Source organism: Capricornis sumatraensis, chromosome 4 (assembly GCF_032405125.1).
Source record: "Capricornis sumatraensis isolate serow.1 chromosome 4, serow.2, whole genome shotgun sequence".
Lineage (NCBI taxonomy): Eukaryota > Metazoa > Chordata > Mammalia > Artiodactyla > Bovidae > Capricornis > Capricornis sumatraensis.
In genome coordinates, this window is record NC_091072.1 from 62,681,833 (window position 1) to 62,701,038 (window position 19,206).

General features: G+C 39.8%; 2 protein-coding genes across 2 annotated transcripts in view; one reads left to right on the forward strand and one right to left on the reverse strand.

Moving 5' to 3' along the window:
• CEP290 (centrosomal protein 290) overlaps positions 1–6,594 on the reverse strand; it is a 90,220-nt gene extending 83,626 nt beyond the window's left edge. Inside the window, exons 1-5 of the mRNA XM_068969709.1 lie at positions 6,493–6,594; positions 6,272–6,349; positions 4,062–4,131; positions 3,724–3,770; positions 1,000–1,143 (exon numbers count right to left, since the gene is read on the reverse strand). Of these exons, the coding sequence (XP_068825810.1) occupies positions 1,000–1,143; positions 3,724–3,770; positions 4,062–4,131; positions 6,272–6,349; positions 6,493–6,594 (441 nt within the window). The remainder of the gene's footprint in view (positions 1–999; positions 1,144–3,723; positions 3,771–4,061; positions 4,132–6,271; positions 6,350–6,492) is intronic.
• Positions 6,595–7,688: 1,094 nt separating this feature from the next.
• Positions 7,689–19,206, forward strand: part of TMTC3 (transmembrane O-mannosyltransferase targeting cadherins 3) — a 45,391-nt gene continuing 33,873 nt past the window's right edge. Inside the window, exons 1-2 of the mRNA XM_068970341.1 lie at positions 7,689–7,794; positions 18,048–18,264. Of these exons, the coding sequence (XP_068826442.1) occupies positions 18,067–18,264 (198 nt within the window). The 5' untranslated portion in view covers positions 7,689–7,794; positions 18,048–18,066. The remainder of the gene's footprint in view (positions 7,795–18,047; positions 18,265–19,206) is intronic.

Genomic DNA, 19,206 nt, shown 5'->3' on the forward strand with positions numbered 1-19,206 from the left:
GTAGGGGAACCAAAATCCCACATGTCCCGTGGCACAGCCAAAAAAAAAAAAGAATAGGAATGTTTTTCCTTATATATCAGTCTATGATGAATTCTTTTTAAATATCAACATTACCTCATAATCAATGTCATACTTGTATTTATGACAATCTATTTCCAAGAGAACAATGGACAAAATAAGATTATCAGGACATGATACAACATTGACCTTATAAAGGACACAAAAAGCTTCTGGGCATCAGGGATGGGACAACTAATACATATATACACCAAATTTTTTACTAAGTCAGTGACAGTGGAGGCATAAAAAGGAAACATACTATTTTCTAAAAGGAAATATAAATTTATCTGCAAAAATGTAATTTTTTTCTCAAACTAAACGTAAGTGAACATTGAATTGTTTTATAAGTAACAAGTATAACATAAGAGGTAATAATAAACCATGCTTGTATAAAAGATGACACATTATGATTTAATATATGAACTGATTTACAAAATGGTGACATCAGCACTCTTTAAGAACCTCTATATTACATAAAATGAGGTATGACTGAAAATAAAAAATTTGATTATTATTGAATATATCATTAAAGATTAATTTCCAAGTCTACCACTAATATAAATACAAATTTCTTTTTTCCCAAATTATGACAAATAAGAAAATCAGTTGATTTTGAATGCCTAATTTTTTCCTATCAGTATTCCAGGCCAAATCATCAACTTTATGTAAAGAATTCTTAACATCTGCAGAAAAAGATACCTCCATACATAAAAAATTAATGTCTAGGTCATATTCATTCACTAGAAATACCTGATCCATTTAAAGACATGATGACAACAACAGCTATGATATAAAACCTTAGAAATACATATAGATCAATTTCTACAAATACATAAAACATAAAACTTGCTATCATTACTAAAAATAATAAAAAGTATAAACAAGTAGTGTTTTTTGGTAACTTGAACAGTTAAGAGTCAATGGAAAAATGTGCCTCACTTGTTCATTAACTTTCTTTTCTTTCTCCAACTCTTTTTCCATGTCCTCCAATTCTCTATCTTTTTGTTCCAATTGCTTTTCAAGCTGGCGAATTTCATCACGTAAAAATCGAGTGTCACGTCCACCTGCAGAGTGCTGTGCCATCTGAGCAAGAAACCAAAAGTATAAATTAATTCCATTACATTTGGAGATTCAAATGAATCAACAGCAAACAAATAATTATTTTGACTTTTAAATTTTATTATAATCAGCACCAAGTGTTTAAAATCAAGCTGCTGAAGAACCATTTTTATTGAGCTTATTTAGGCTTTAGTTCACAGACAACCCTTTAAGCTCTTCCTAAGCCACCCAGAGCTACAAAGAATTGAGTGTCAATCACTTAGATCCTGTTATAGCCGAGCCACAAGCATCAGGGTAAACTACAAAGGCATATAATGGTCTATGCAATGAACTATTTAGGCTTTCCCTGAGTATCAGAGCTCTGAAACAACACCAGAATCCACCTGAGCCTCCACGCTAGTCACTGACCCATGGAGCTTTTAAGCAGCCCTTCCCCTCATATCACTGACTCATATTTACACCAGTGCTAAGAGAACTTCCTAGGATAATGGAAATGTTCTCTGCACTGCCACTATATACATGTTTCTACTGAGCACTTGGAATGCAACTAGTGCAGCTAAAGAAATGAATCCTTAATTTAAGTTGTAATTAATTAACACAGTAATTAATTTAAATGCTAACAGCCACACATGGCTAGTGCTATCATATTAGACATCCAGACTTTGATTACCTTTAAAATCTTGCAGCAGACTAAATACATTTTCTTCATATTCCAGTTCCTTTGGGTCATGGTCGAAAACCAAAAATCCTCTGGTCCTCTAATCTGTCTCTAAGTCATCTCCCTGCCATTCAGTTCTGTTATTCTTCTATGTTAACCAAATTTTTCATACTCTTTACCTCCCTCAAAAAGCTTCCCATTATGCTCTCAAAGAAAATCTTCTTCCAAGATAAACTAGTATTTTATTTCCCCAGCCTTTCCACTGACTTATCCTTTCTACCTCCTTGCTTTAGCTATAGTTTGGCTCTTATCTTTTAGTACACTACTTTTTTTGGAACTTTTTCAGATTGGAAATGCTTATTCTTTCACATCTCATATACCTAGGGGTTAAGAAAAGGTGTTGATTTACGCCAAACTATAATTTCTAGGCTATCATTCCTCCGCCATCCTGTAAAAACTCCTCCTGCTGCTTTGATTCTCACATGATAGCCAGCTTTCTTATCACTACCTATTCATGGTAGTAGCAAACTACCAACTTCTCAGTCATTCCTTCACAAAATTCACTGAGAAATTTTGGCACATGGCTCACAGTCTTCCATCAAAAGTCCCCAAGCAATTGCTACACATATGTAACTCTCATTCTGGACTTTCTTTTTTAAAACTCTCTTCTTGTCTGCATTATAGTCTCACACTCCCATCCCCACACCAGGACCTTGTCCAAGCAGAAACATTCTTCAATTATTCACAAAACATCTGCCCTTTTACCTCACAAGACCCTTTAATGCCTGACTCCTCTTCTCCTTAATCTCCCCCTAACATGCCAATTTTGATTTCCTTGCCTATTTAGCTTTTTATTACCGCTTCAACCAATATCTCCACCTGCCCTATTCTATTCTGTAGCAGTTGCCCTGCTAAACACTAGCACAGACTTGATCTGACTCCGTTAACTCACTTGTGCTTGTGCTTAGTTGCGTCTGACTCTTCCTGACCCTTTGGACTATAGCCCACCAGCCTCCTCAGTTCATGGGATTTTCCTGGCAAGAATACCAGAGTGGGCTGTAGCCCACTTTTTCTGGCCGGGAAAATACCACGAACTGAGGATCAAACCCGCATCTCCTACATCTCTTGCATTGCAGGCAGATTCCTTACCCACTGAGCCACTGGGGAAGCTCTCATAATTCAATTAACAAGTACTTATTGAGAATGACTGGTAATTCCCTAGAAGCTGGATATACAATAAGTAAAAAATAAAACCATCTGAATCCATAGAGATAATATGTGAAAGAACCAAGATCTGAACATTCCAGATCCTGAAATCTCCAGTTCTTTCTCCATATATTTTAGGTTTTATCCAACTTCCTTAAAGTTTGACTACACATCTCCCACTCTTAGCAGATGACCTCTTCATCCTCTCAAATTCCAGGCACTAAACCTACCAACATGAAAATCTTCTGTAAACATCCATTCTTCCTTCCTTCCAAGTACAAAGGAAAAAGGGCCCTTCCTCCTTATAAAGACTAATCCATTTGTATCACATTCTTTCCAATAATCTCCATAATTTCAATGTATTCATTTATGTTCACATTTTGGCTCTTGGCTTTTTCAAAAAGCTTCTCTTCTCCTATATCTTTCTGTCACTCAAATTTCCTCAAATTCCAACATGCCTCACTACACCTCAGTAATAGTAATCTCTCTGTATATTTCTCTAGACTGTAAGCTCCATGAGGTTACTCAACATTTTTATTTTGTTCACAATTGGATGTGCAATCCTTAATAGAATTTAAGGTACATAAACAGGCATGTAAAATATATACTGAACAAATAATAATAAACACAGTATTATTTCAGTGATTTTCCAGCCAAATATAATGAAAAAATCTGAGAATAATAATTGAAAATGATAATATTTATGATAATTATACCCTAAGGAATACAAAAGAACATACCTCTAATTCATTTTCCAGTTTCATTACTTTAGTTTTTAATTGATTTTCTATTAAAAAAGATAAATGTTTGAATTGGTTAGATCTCAAAACAAACTTTTAAATAAATTTCAACAAAATAATAAAATTAATTTTTAAAGTCTATCATATTTAAAATAAGGTAACACAAGAGAAAGTAACTATTTCATACATTTTCCATGAAACAGGAGTTCTAAAAAAACCTTTCAAAATAACTATACACATTTTATAGACTCTATATTAAAGTTGATTCTCTATTGCTTAGTGAATAAATGGAAGCCACTCTTTTAACACCACAGTAATCCTTTCTCCAAGGCACTTACCAAATTTTGCTTGTTCTTCACCAGCTTTTTCAACTTCTTCCAAAGCTAGCTCTACTTCTTGAGCTTTCATCTAAACATTAAAAAAAGTTATTTCAGTATGCCTTTACATCAGAATATAAGCACTAAAAATAAGAATTTAGTTTTATTTACTGTCCTACTACTTAGGGCCTGCAGCGCCTGGCACAAGGAGACATTCTGCAAATATCTGCTGAATGAACAGGTGAATTTCTTACTTAAGGCTATAATTTCTAGATTCCTAGAAGTTTGAGACATCTTTGATTCCTCTTTTTCCTTCAAGTCTGAAACCAAGCTTTGCAACTTTCCCTTTGTAATGTTTTCAGCTATCTCTTTTTTCTGTTTTAATTTTCATTACTCTAGCCCATAATTTTATGCCTAACTTCTTACATAATGTTATGTCTAAACTGCTTCAATTCTCTTTAATGTGTTGTTTAATATAACTAATTTAACCTTCTGAAGGCAACTGTATAGCTCAAAAAACCTTTAACGGCTTCTAACTGTTGAGCGTAAGACATGCCTTTAGGGCCCTGGACAGCTTATTCCAAACTATATCCAACATCTGTTTCTTCTGCAACCTGCTGTAAACTTTCTGCACTTGTCTCCTCAAATGTAAAGAATATGCATATTTCCTATCCCCAGTTTTTATTTACGGTAACTTTCAGCTCTAGAGGGCTTCCCTTGTGGCTCAGCTGGTAAAGAATCCACCTGCAATGCAGGAGACCTGGGTTCAATCCCTGGGTTGGGAAGATTCCCTGGAGAAGGGAAAGGCGACCCACTCCAGTATTCTGGCCTGGAGAATCCCATGAACTGTATAGTCCATGGGGTTGCAAAGATTCAGACAGGACCGAGTGACTTTCACCTTCACTTTTCACTTTCAGCTCTAGAGGGCTTCCCAGATGGCACTAACCTGCCTGCCAATGTAGGAGGCATGAAAGATATGAGTTGGGAAGATCCCTTGGAGGAGATCAGGGCAACCCACTCCAGTATTCTTGCCTGGAGAATCCCATGCACAGAGGAGCCTCGCAGGCTACAGTCCATAGGATTACAAAAGGAGCCTGGCAGACTACAGTCCTCAGGGTTACAAAGAGTCGGACATGACTTAAGTGACTTAGCACATATGCATACCAGCGCCAGAAGCTCGTTAACACTTTACCACTGCCTCCACTTACCTAAAACTACTCAACAGTCTTTGACCTTTATAAGGTATGAAAGTGAGTGATCATCGATCAGTCGTGTCTGACTCTTTGCGACTCCATGGACTATATAGCCCACGGGATTCTCCACGCCAGAATACTGGAGTGGGTAGCCGTTCCCTTTTCCAGGGGATCTTCCCAACCCAGGGATTGAACCCAGGTCTTCTGCATTACAGGCAGATTCTTTACCTGCTGAGCCACAGCAAAGCTCTTAAAACGTATCATTTCAGTTCAGTGGGTCAGTTGTGTCCGACTCTTTGCAACCCCATGAATCACAGCATGCCAGGCCTCCCTGTCCATCACCAACTCCCAGAGTTTACCCAAATTCATGTCCATTGAGTCGGTGATGCCATCCAGCCATCTCATCTCCTGTCGTCCCATTCTCCTCCTGCCCCCAATTCCTCCCAGCATGTAAAAGGTATTCTCACATCTAAATCTCTTCCTCTCCTAACAAATCCCTGCAGTGGTTGGCTACTCTAACAAATTATAACATAATTAACATAAAACAGGCTTCCCTGATAGCTCAGTTGATAAAGAATCTGCCTGCAATGCAGGAAACCCTGGTTCGATTCCTGGGTTGGGAAGATCCACTGGAAAAGGGATAGGCTACCCACTCCAGTATTCTAGGGCTTCCCTTGTGGCTCAGCCGGTAAAGAACTGCCTACCATGAGGGAGACCTGGGTTCAATCCCTGGGTTGGGAAGATTCCCTGGAGAAGGGAAAGGCTACTCATTCTAGTATTCTGGCCTGGAGAATTCCATAGACTATATAGTCCATGGGGTCACAAAGAGTCAGACACAACTGAGCAACTTTCACTCACTAATGTAAGACATCCCTATGCTTTTTAAAACATAACTGTTCTGTTTCCCCTACACATTCTTTTAGGAACTTTAGCTGTCATTTAGATTTTACAAACTGCTTTAGAGATTAACTTATCTAAGAAGAGATTCTTAAGCTTTCTCTAATAGTCAAAGCTACTATTAAAGTACTGCATACAAACCTTCATTAATGATTGAGTAATTCTAAAAAGGTGTATCATATTTTCTTGACTTTCACTTTTTAGCTCATTTACCTCCACCTAAGTAAGAGAAAAGCAACAATTTCATATTTTATAATCCTTAAACAAAATATAAGAATTCTTTCAGTTGTTACCATTCCGTGATTTCAGGGACAATTTAATCATAGTTGTATATATGTATCTATGCTTTATCAATTAAGTACCTTGGATAAGGAAATTAATAAATTATCTGCCAATTCTTCTTGACGAGGCAGCTCATCTGGGTCAACCTTTCTTATTTCTTTCCAGTTTATATTAGGTGGCATCTTGAATTCTTTCACTGTGCTTTACCTTCTGTAACAAAACAAGTGGGTATTAGCATTTACGGTAAGTAGTATTACTGTCTTTACAGTAATTTAAAGTTGTTACAGATCACATTGTTACAACTCTCTACGGAGTTTGCAAAAAGTTATTGCTTCTCAATTGTGTAACAGATGTCGATTAAATAGCCTGTATGAAAAGTACAGCAGTTGCAAAAAATCATCAGATATTTTATAGGTCAAATAATTACGAAAGCTTCCATGCTTAAACTAATCTCAGTCAGAACTAAGATTCCGAGTCCCGCTCCTCCACGACTCCTTACCACCTCGAACACCTAATGGTGCCAAGCGCGGGGGTGCTTGAAAGGCTGAAATTGAGCCCGGATTCGGAGAAACAAAAACTAGGATTTAAGAAAAAAAAAAAAAAGTGAGGAAATACACGACTGAAATGAGTGCAGTTGGGCCTGGGAAATCAGGGCTGCAGCGAAAGGCAAGCAAACCGATTGCGGACAGGAGGCTAAGGAACGGGGAAACTGAGCTGTTGTCTACCTGGGCCCCGAAGGTTAAAGAACCTGTGTGGGAAGAGACGGTTTGCGCTCACCAGGATCCACCTACCTACACCAAACCTGGCAACCAGCGGCGGCCGCTCAGCTACCGTACCCACTCAGCCCGGCCCAGCCGCCAAACCTGACCGCTCTCCAGCGCCCTTCCTATCGGACACTGGATCCCGCCAACTGGTCCGGAGCGAGCAATAGCGACAGCGGCTGCTAGGCGACACCATTCCCCCACCCCGCCGAGGCCGCAACAAGAGCCCGGATGCTAGCGATGCCTACATTTCACGACCGTGGGTGATGCTTTACGTTCAGATTCCCGCGCGAGTCCCCTGCACTGTGTGTTATGGACGAAGTGAAGGCGTGAGGTGAGGACTCCAAATCCCAAAATGCAGTTCTGCCTGGAGGCCGGGACTTTTAGGACGATGAAGTCTCTGAGAAGTGGAGGTAGGCCGTTCCCGGCGTGCAGTGCGGGAGGCTGCGGCGGTACCGGGGTGCGGGGGGACCGCCCGGAGGCGGGAGGCGCTGCGGCCGAGGCGTGTCTGCGCTGGTGACCTGAAAGAGGCCGAACATGACTGTGCCTTCGGTGGCGTCGCTCGCCGGACCGCTCTTCCCGAGGTTTCTCTAAGTCAACCCCGGGTGGAACTGCTCCCAGGTGAGGTCGGGCTATTGGTTAGTGGCGGGGAGGAGTTAACGGGAGCGGTCCCGGGTGAGAGAAGCTCCTGCCTTTGGGGCCGAGGGGCCCGGCCAGAGTCTGAAGAGGTGGGAAGACGCCGCCCTCTCCTTGGGCGTTCGCTGGCGACGCCCTGGGTGGTGCCCTCTGTAAAAAGGCAGAAATCTTAGCTTCTTCGATTTCATAGTCTGTCTCTGTACAGTGGAGTGGGGGCCGCGAGCTTGGCAGGGGGCGAGTGAGAATTTGGGAAGAGGACACTGCATCCTCCGACCTCGGCCGCCTTACCTGTAGCCCCATTATCTTCGCGGGTTGACGGACTAGAAGATTGAGCGAAGGTTCCAGAGAGGAGAGGTTAGAACTTGCCCAGGCCACTGCTAGGAGGTAGAAAGGGAAGGCTGCTCTGTACTCACCAGCCCTGTTGCTGTCACTTGCTTGGTGACCAAGGGTGGTTTTCCCTGACAACTGCCTTCTTAAACGCTTGCAGCTTTTCTTTGTACAAGTTTTGCCCATCGGGCTGCTCTCAGCCATTCTGGAATGTAGTACACCGCTAGGAAAACTTTCTTAAGCTGTAGACTTGAAAGCTAAATGTATTTTCAACTGTTTGGACCAGTGCATCCATCTTTTTAAAATTTGAAGCACTTTCTTTCATTTGCTAACTATAATTGATACCGAAGTTTACTTTTGAAAATAATTTCTTTCCAAACCGTTCAGTAGAAAATAAAAAACATAATTTTGTGATCCATTTAGAGACATTCATCGGATTTGTAGAATAGTGATCATTTTGTCTGGTCCTTTACTGGAAGATGGTATGCCAAACACTGTTCATTAACCCTTTTTTGACTATACCGTATGTCCCCATAAATTATCTTATAAATGAAAGTTTGTACCTGTTGACTGATCTGTTCTTTGTTTCTGTCAGTTTGCTTTTTTTAGATCCCACATATAAAGGAGATCACAGTTGTTTTTCTTTCTCTCTCTGACGTTTCACTTAGCATAATGCCATCATGTTCCATCCATGTTGTCATGAGGTCAGAAATGGAAAGATTTCTTTTTGCGTGTGTCTGAGTCATATTGCCTTGTGTGTCCATACTATTCATACATGTTCTTTATCTTTTCATCCATGCATTTATGCTTAGGTTGTTTGCATGGGTTGGCTATTATAAGTAACGCTGAATGAATATCTCTTCAAAAGAGTGATTTAGTTTTCTTCAAATATATGCCCAGAAGTGGAACTGCTGGATAGTATGGTAGTTCTGTTTTTAAGTTTTTGAGAAACCTGTATCATTGTTTTCTATGATGGTTTCATCAGTTCGCACTCCCACCAGCCATACACAAGTGTTCCCTTTTCTCTACATTTTTGCCACCAATACTTATCTCTTGTCTTTTTGATGATACTCATTCTTACCAGGTGTGAAGTAATTGATAACTCTGATTGTAGTTTTGATTTGCATTTCCCTGACTTTGCGTGATTATGAGCACTTTTTCATATACCTGTTGGCCATTATATGTCTTTGTCTGTTTACATATCTATTTTTGCAAATATATTCTCCCATTCCATGGATTTCCTTTGTTATCTGAAAATGTTTTAATTTGACATAGGACCATTTATTTGTTTTTGTTTTGTTTTTGTTGTGCTTTGGTTCCAAATCCAAAAAGTCATTTCCAGGACAAATGTCAAGGAGCTTATCCCCTATTTCTACTGGAAGGATTACGGTTGTTGGTTGTATGTTGAATTCTTTAATCCATTTTGAGTTGATTTTTGTGAGTCAAGTAAAACAGGGGTTAGTTTCGTTCTTTTGCTTGTGGTTCTATTTTCTCAAAACCATTTATTAAAGAGACTATTCCTTCCCCATTGTATATTCTTGATTCTTTTGTTTATTTCTGGCTTCCTGAGTCTGTTCTATTAATCTGTGTCTTTGTTTTTATGCTAGTTGCAAACTGTTTTGATTACCATAGCTTATTCACTATTTCATTTAATCTTCATAATAACTCAGTGAAATAGTTGCTTATATTGTTCTCATTTTCCAACTAAGTTACTAAGTTAAGAAACCAAAGCTTGGAGAGTTTAAGAACTCTGCTCAGACTTGAATAGTATGATTGCACACAAATCTTTCTGGTTAAAGGATATGTTTGTAACTGATACATGGCTTTCTCTTGCATGCTGGAGACCAATACTTGTAATGTGCTTATTTCTCTGTCTTGCTGTCTATATTAAAATATGTATTCTGATTACATAACCTTGTTTACTCAAGAATTTGAATTAAATATTCTTCATGTTCAGTGTTTTCAATTCATAATTTAGCAGGGGGAGGCAGAGAGGAAAGCTAGTGTTTCTGGAGCACGTATGTCATTTACTGTGCTTAAAACTATATACTTGCTTTTATAGTAGTAATCTTTATTTTTGCTGCAGCACCTTATTTTTGTTCTTGTTTTTTCATTCATTACGACTGTTATTTTCTATTTATTATTTTTGTTCTGTCTGTTTTAGTCTTTTCTGCCTTTACCTTTCCTCACTTTCTTATTCACATTTAAGGTACCTGGCCTAATAGTAAGTTTTATTCTCATTTTTCAAAACTGAATGAGTACAGGTTCAGAGAACCTAAGTAATTTTGTAATAATTAATGAAACTAAAGTTGCAACCCACATCTCAATTGCAGTACTGATTAAATGCAAAATCTCGCTTTAGTTTTATAACTTTGTTATTGTTTTTTAGTCTCTTAAGTAATGTCTGACTCTTTGTGACCCCATGAACTACAGCATGCCTGGCTTCTCTGTCCTTCACTATTTCCCAGAGTTTACGCAGACTCATGTCCATTGAGTTGATGATGCCATCCAACCATCCTATCTGTCACTTCCTTCTCCTCCCGCCCTCAGTCTTTCCCAGCATCAGGGTCTTTTCCAGCAAGTCAGCTCTTCATATCAGGTGGCCAAAGTATTGGAGCTTCACCTTTAGCATCAATCTTGCCGTGAATAATCAGGGTTGGTTTCCTTTAGGATTGACTGATTTGATCTTCTTGCTCTCGAAGGGACTCTCAAAGAGTCTTCTTCAGCACCACAGTTAGAAAGCATCAAATCTTCGATCCTCAGCCTTCTTTATGGTCCACCTTTCACATCTGTACATGACTACTGGAAAGATCATAGCTTTGACTCTTCGGACCTTTCTAGGCAAAGTGATGTCTCTACTTTTTAATACACTTTACTCATTCTAACAGTATTTTAGGGCTTATTCACTCTGCTAGACACTGGGGATGCAGTAGGAAATGAGTTAACTAAGGTCTAGGCTCTAATGCACTGTAGTATGTTTGTACCTAACTGTGAACAAAGAAATTTAACTCAGGTTCTAGTTCAGTCACTCCCTATGTATAATTTTGAGGAAAACCCTAAAACCCACTATTTTTCTTCTTATAGTTTTCTAAATCACTCAATTTTCACCAAGAGAAGGAAATTATCTGACAGTTTAATAAATGGTTTTACTATAGGAGCACTTGCCTAAATCTGCCTTCTTTCATCTCTTTGGTTTTATGAGCAGTTTTATCTTCCCAGAATCACTTCACAAGAAAGACTTGCCTTTTATAATTGCTACTTCTGTTCTTTGTACCAACCAACCTACATTCTAGATGTAATTTCCATCCCTTTTATGCTGCCTTATCAAGAAAAGGAATAGTAACTTACTGTTCCAGTTTCTAACATAAAGCATGGTGTTGAAAAATTTAGTCTCTACTGTGTACAGAAAATGTTTTGTTTTGCCTTGCATTCATGGAGAGGACTCAGTGTGCAGCAAGCAAACACTTGTCTTCTCTCAACATGAAGAGACTGGAAAGATTAGTAGGAGTCAGTGTGAATACAGACCATGCAAGCCAAAGGTTTACTTTTGAAGAAGATATAATCATGAAATTACTGAGCTGAGAAGATGTTCCTCTCCAGACTAAATTCTCCCAGATTTCATATAATATAAATATGTCATAAAATAGTCCTGTAGATTTCTTTTTTCCATGATTGTGTTGTCGGGGTATGGAAGAGTGAGCACTCAGTACAATTTTAAAGGAATTACATTGTCTTCTATGTTCATACTGTGCTTATGAGGGGTCTGTTGCATTTGTATACTTTAGATATAGTGACACCGCATTTGGTAAGCCAATCAGTCTTTCCATCCACTCACACTGTGTATCCGTGTGAATATGCTTTTGTGCCTAGGAAAAGAACTGGAAGTTCCTTTTGGTCTGTTTGTGCTGCCAACAGAATACCGTAGATTCGGCGGTTTATAAGCAATAGGAATTTCTCACAATTCTGAAGACTGAGAAGTCCAGAATCAAGGCATAGCAGATTCAGTATCTAGTGAGAATCTGTTTGATAGCAGGCATCTTTTCATAGTGTCCTCACATGGCAGAAGGGGCACTGGATCTCTCAAATCCATTAGTAGGATTAATGCCCTTATAATAATATGAAGCTCCACCCTCATAACCTGGCCACCTTCCCAAGGCCCCCTCCTCCAAATAACATCAGGCATTAGGATTTAACATGAATTTGTGGGTGGGGGAGATACACATCCAGTCTGTAGCACTCCTACAACTAACATGCAACAGGGATGTGTTAAATTGTTACAGTAAAGTGAATCTTGCTGCCCTCTCTCTATGTCCTTATGTAGCCCTCCCACTTTGCCCTAACCTCTTTTCTTGCAGATGGCTCCAGAACTGAACTCAGGACATATATGAGAAATAGCTCTCCTCCCTTGGTCTCATAATATGCTTCCTTAGAGAATCTTCAAAAATTCTGTTGTCTTGACCCTTTATAACCTCTCCCACATTGTTTCTGGGTTTACCTTGCTTGATTGATAGTAAAAAAAAAATGCAGTATGCAAGAACTTGAAAAGTGCATGTGCTTTGGGACCCTACCATCTGGCTTTCCTGACAGTACCATTTAAAGTTCAGGTTAACCTATTGAAGAATATGACCACAAGAGGTAGAAAGGACTAAATGCTCTTAGCTACATTTAAAGCTTGATTTACCTAATATAAAGCTGCATTTGTAATTTTAGTGTTTTCATTTTTATTCAGGGACTTCAGATGCCTGACCTAACAAGCAAAACTTTCTCAAAATTTAAACAACTTCTATAAAGCCAGAAAACTATACTTAAAACTATGGCAACTCCCTTGGTCTTATAAAAATTTCAATATTTGTAAACTTGGCTATAAATTCTTATACTTTTCAACTAAAAGTCTTAAATCCAGAAATTGCATGGTCAGTAATTTAATATTATGGAAAGGGAGGCGACCTGAGAGGTTTCTGACCCATACACAAGACTTGATTTTCACTACCTGATGGTGAATGTCTTGAGTTGTTTTGTTTTTCTGAATTAGAGACGCACATGATTTTAAAGTAAAATCATTCTTCACTCTGTGTTTAAACTCATCAGGTGTTCTGTAAATTATTTCTTGAGACTGTCATTCAATAGCCTGCTGACCGATTCTATTGTTGCCTGGGTATTACTGGTTGAATGGCTGTAGTTTGGGTATTTCCTTTGTCACTCTCTTGTGCTTGATTTCCTGTCTCCTGATTTCCCTGTCTTTGTGTTTCTTACTTCCTCATGTTATTGGAGTAAGTCTTCTGTTAGTTTCCTGAGAGGAGAATTGTTGGAGGTACATTTTTGAGATCTTGAATGTTTTACAGTATTTTTATTCTGCTTTCCTACTTGGGAAATTAGACTTTATTAAAATAAAATTTCCATTGTTTACCCATCATCGCCATGAAGTGATGGGAGCAGATGCCATGATCTTAGTTTTCTGTACGTTGAGTTATAAGCTGACTTTTTCACTCTCCTCTTTCACTTTTATCAAGAGGCTCTTTAGTTCTTCGGTTTCTGCCCTAAGTGTGGTATCATCTGCATATCTGCTACTGCTGCTAAGTCGCTACAGTCGTGTCCGACTCTGCAACCCCACAGACAGCAGCCTACCAGGCTCCCCTGTCCCTGGGATTCTCCAGGCAAGAACACTGGAGTGGGTTGCCATTTCCTTCTCCAGTGCATGCAAGTGAAAAGTTTAAGTGAAGTCGTTCAGTCGTGTCCGACTCCTAGTGACCCAATGGACTGCAGCCTTGCAGGCTCCTCCGTCCATGGGATTTGCCAGGCAAGAGTACTGGATATCTGAAGTTACTGTTATTTCTCCCGGCAATCTTGATTCCAGCTTGTGCTTCTTCCAGCCCAGCGTTTCTCATGATGTACTCTGCATATAAGTTAAATAAGCAGGGTGACAATATACAGCCTTAATGTACTCCTTTCCTGATTTGGAACCAGTCTGTTGTTCCATGTCCAGTTCTAACTGTTGCTTCGTGACCTGCATACAGATTTCTCAAGAGGCAGGTCAGGTGGTCTGGTATTCCCATCTCTTGAAGAATTTTTCACAGTTGTGGTCCATACAGTCAAAGGCTTTGGCATAGTCAATAAGCAGAAGTAGATGTTTTTCTGGATCTCTCTTGCTTATTTGATGATCCAGAGGATGTTGGCAATTTGATCTCTGGTTCCTCTGCCTTTTCTAAATACAGCTTGAACATCTGGAAGTTCAAGGTTCACATACTGCTGAAGCCTGGCTTGGAGAATTTTGAGCATTACTTTACTAGTGTGTGAGATGAGTGCAATTGTGCGGTAGTTTGAGCATTCTTTGGCATTGCCTTTCTTTGGGATTGGAATGAAAACTGACCTTTTCCAGTCTTGTGGCCACTGCTGAGTTTTCCAAATTTGCTGACATATTGCGTTTAAAGTTTAATGTTTTCTAAATTTTTCTTAATTCTAAAATAATTTAATACCTTCTCATAGGCTCTTGTGTATGCCTTTTTATACCAATCTTACACCTGATTTGATGTCTCTTGTTGTTCTTCTCTGATCTGACCAGAACTCCTACAGATTTATCTCAGGTTCCAGATCTTTTGGCTCTGTGAATGATACATTAATTTCCTGTTCCTACTGTAACACATGCCACAAATGTGGTAGCTTAAAATAACAGATTTATTATTTTACAGTTCTGGAAGTCGGAAATCCTCAACAAGCTGTAGTCCTTTGAGGAACTCTAATGAATAATGTGTTTGTTTGCCTGTTCCAGCTTCTGCCATTGTACTTGTGGCCCCCAGCTAACCATCATATCACTCTGACCTCTGCTTTTTTTTTTTTTTGACTCTCCTGTGTCCCTCATTCATTTGTGAGGTTTCTTTTCATTGAATTGGCCCACCTAAATGGTCCAGGATAATATCCTCATCTCAAAATCCTAAATTTAGTTGCACCTGTGAAGTCTATTTTGGTATAAGTTAACATATTCACAGGTTAAGATGGTTTACATATGTGGAGAAGGTTCTCTCCACAAGTGATAAACTCAAGTTATGCTAATGACACTACTCAAACTAGAAAAGTAAATCATCAGCATCCTTATTTTTATAATAGGGTTGTTTCTTCAGTAACCTCCAGTTCATATAGTTCTTTCTCCTCTATAAGCATTGTTTTACTGGATTCTTTTTAAAGCATTGACTTAAATTATACATTGTCATGTATGAATGAAGGCCAGTCTGTAGATTGAAGGCTTTTGTTACATTGGGAAAAAGAAAAACAGTGGTTTATATCTGGATCATAAACTGCTTCTATACCCCAGGGGCCAAGCAGATAACGTAAATCCATCGAATAACTCAACCTCAGTGAAAGATAATGGAACTGTAGTAAACTGGCTAGTATACAGTGAGCTTAAAGGCATTCAGACAGACATTTCAGACTTGATCAATCTGAGCAAGGCTTCAGGCTACAATTTTGGACTCTAGATTTAAGTAATAGTTCATCTTCAGATTCATAAGGTACTGAAATTTATCTACATTTTATCAAGATTTTATCTAAGATTTATATACATTTTAGAAAACTCATGATCATTGTCTTTTTAAGTATGTATTTGTTTTCCCACAAGGATTCATTTAGATCCTGCTGGGACATATCATACCAGGTTTTCTTTAGTTATCTTCGTTTCCCAGGTAACTGACCTGTGACAGCTGAAGAAGTTAGCTATCTAGTTAGCTAAAGAATGTGAACATGAAGGTGAAGTCTCTCAGTCCTGTCTGACTCTTTGTGACCCCATGGAGTGTAGCTTACCAGGCTCCTCCCTCCATGGGATTCTCCAGGCAAGAGTACTGGAGTGGTTTGCCATTCCCGCATTCCAGGCAGAGTCTTTAACCTCTGAGCCACCAGGGAAGGTTCAGTTCAGTTCAGTCACTCAGTCGTGCCCGACTCTTTACAACCCCATGAATCGCAGCACGCCAGGCCTCCCTGTCCATCACCAACTCCCGGAGTTCACTCAGATTCACGTCCGTTGAGTCACTGATGCCATCCAGCCATCTCATCCTCTGTCGTCCCCTTCTCCTCCTGCCCCCAATCCCTCCCAGCATCAGGGTCTTTTCCAATGAGTCAACTCTTCGCATGAGATGGCCAAAGTACTAGAGTTTCAGCTTTAGCATCATTCCTTCCAAAAAAATCCCAGGGCTGATCTTCTTCAGAATGGACTGGTTGGATCTCCTTGCAGTCCAAGGGACTCTCAAGAGTCTTCTCCAACACCACAGTTCAAAAGCATCAATTCTTCGGTGCTCAGCCTTCTTCACAGTCCAACTCTCACATCCATACATGACCCCAGGAAAAGCCATAGCCTTGACTAGACGGACCTTAGTCGGCAAAGTAATGTCTCTGCTTATTGATGTGATAAAGAACTGTAATAGAGGTATGAAAACACACATGAAAGAGAGTGAGTGAGTGAGTGAAGTTTCTCAGTCCTGTCTGACTCTTTGCAGCTCCATGGATTGTAGCCTACCAGGCTCCTCTATCCATGGAATTTTCCAGCCGAGAGTACTGGAGTGGGCTGCCATTTCCTTCTACCTCTGGAATATGGAGAGGTGGTCTACTAATGCTTATTCAGTTCAGTTCAGTCGCTCAGTCGTGTCCGACTCTTTGCGACCCCATGAATCGCAGCACGCCAGGCCTCCCTGTCCATCACCAACTCCCAGAGTTCACTCAGATTCACGTTCATCGAGTCAGTGATGCCATCCAGCCATCTCATCCTCTGTCGTCCCCTTCTCCTCCTGCCCCCAATCCCTCCCAGCATCAAAGTCTTTTCCAATGAGTCAACTCTTCGCATGAGGTGGCCAAAGTACTGGAGTTTCAGCTTTAGCATCATTCCTTCCAAAGAAATCCCAGGGCTGATCTCCTTCAGAATGGACAAGTTGGATCTCCTTGCAGTCCAAGGGACTCTCAAGACTCTTCTCCAACACCACAATTCAAAAGCATCAATTCTTCAGCACTCAGCTTTCTTTACAGTCCAACTCTCACATCCATACATGACCCCAGGAAAAACCATAGACTTGACTAGACGGACCTTAGTTGGCAAAGTAATGTCTCTGCTTTTGAATATGCTATCTAGGTTGGTCATAACTTTTCTTCCAATGAGTAAGCATCTTTTAATTTCATGACTGCAGTCACCATCTGCAGTGATTTTGGAGCCCAAGAAAATAAAAGTCTGACACTGTTTCCACTGTTTCCCCATCTATTTCCCATGAAGTGATGGGACCAGATGCCATGATCTTCGTTTTCTGAATGTTGAGCTTTAAGCCAACTTTTTGACTCTCCTCTTTCACTTTCATCAAGAGGCTTTTTAGTTCCTCTTAAGTTTCTGCCATAAGGGTGGTGTCATCTGCATATCTGAGGTGATTGATATTTCTCCCAGCAATCTTGATTCCAGCTTGTGCTTCTTCCAGCCCAGCGTTTCTCATGATGTGCTCTGCATATAAGTTAAATAAGCAGGGTGACAATATACAGCCTTGACGTACTCCTTAGGTGGATGGTTTTTGAACTGAGTTTTAAAGAATTAATTCTCTGTGAGAATTCACATTCTGTCTTTATTTTACTTATTATCCTTCTATTAAAACTGTACTTATTTCAAAAAAAAAAAATGTTGTTTATTTCATTTTGGGCTTCCCTTGTGCCTCAGAGGACTTCCCTGGTGGCTCAGATGGTAAAGCATGTGTCTACAATGCAGGAGACCTGGGTTCGATCCCTGAGTTGGGAAGATCCCCTGGAGAAGGAAATGGCAATCCACTCCAGTACTCTTGCCTGGAAAATCCCATGGATGGGGGAGACTGGTAGGCTACACTCCATCAGATCGCAGAGAGTCACACACGACTGAGCAACTTCACTATTTCATTGTATCTTCATGTTCTTTTCCCCAGATCCTGTCCACAGGTGCTTATGGAAAAGATGGCTGATATTAACCTCAAAGAAGTAACCTTAATAGTTGGTGTGGTTGCTGTTTGCTATTGGAACAGCCTGTTCTGTGGTTTTGTTTTTGACGATGTTTCAGCAATACTGGATAATAAAGACCTGCATCCATCTACACCTTTAAAAACTTTATTTCAGAATGATTTCTGGGGGACCCCTATGTCTGAAGTAAGTATGAATTACTTATATGTATCTCAGATTTTAAAATGTTTCAGTACTTTAGTTTTTCCTCAGAAATTCCATATAAGACATGAATATTTGTAATACATTAGATAGGAAGTGGAAAACGTGATTGTCTTTTTTAAAGGAGTACCTGATACTTTCCTTGATTGTGTACCTTGGCTTAAATGTTTTAAAATTAATACATGTGTGTAAAAAACAAATATATTAGGAGGACAGTAAGGGCTGCTGCTGCTGCTCAGTCCCTTCAGGCGTGTCCGACTCTGTGTGACCCCATAGACGGCAGCCCATCAGGCTCTACCTTCCCTGGGATTCTCCAGGCAAGAACACTGGAGTGGGTTGCCATTTCCTTCTCCAGTGAATGAAAGTGAAAAGTGAAAGTGAAGTTGCTCAGTCATGTCCAATTCTTCGGGACCCCATGGACTGCAGCCCACCAGGCTCCTCTGTGCATGGGATTTTCCAGGCAAGAGTACTGGAGTGGGTTGCCATTGCCTTCTCTGACAATAAGGGCAATACATAACTATTTCTTGCTAATTGAATTCATTTCTTTTTTCTTTCTTATGAGTCAAGCAAAGGATATAACTGTTTGTGGTATATTTAACCATTTAAAAGGACTTCCCTAGTGGCTCAGTTGGTAAAGAATCCGCCTGCAATGTGGGAGACCTGGGATCGATCCTTCAGTTGGGAGGATCCTCTGGAGGAGGGCATGGTTCTTGTGCTTCCCAGTGTTCCCACTCCAGTATTCTTGCCTGGAGAATCCCCATGGACAGAGGAGCCTGGCAGGCTACAGTCCATGGGGTTGCAAAGAGTCGGACACAACTGAGCAACTAAGCATTAACCAGTTAAATATTATATAGCTTCATTACAGATTGAATAAAAATGGAAAGTACACATATTAACTTTTTCTGCAGAAAAAAATATTTATTAAAA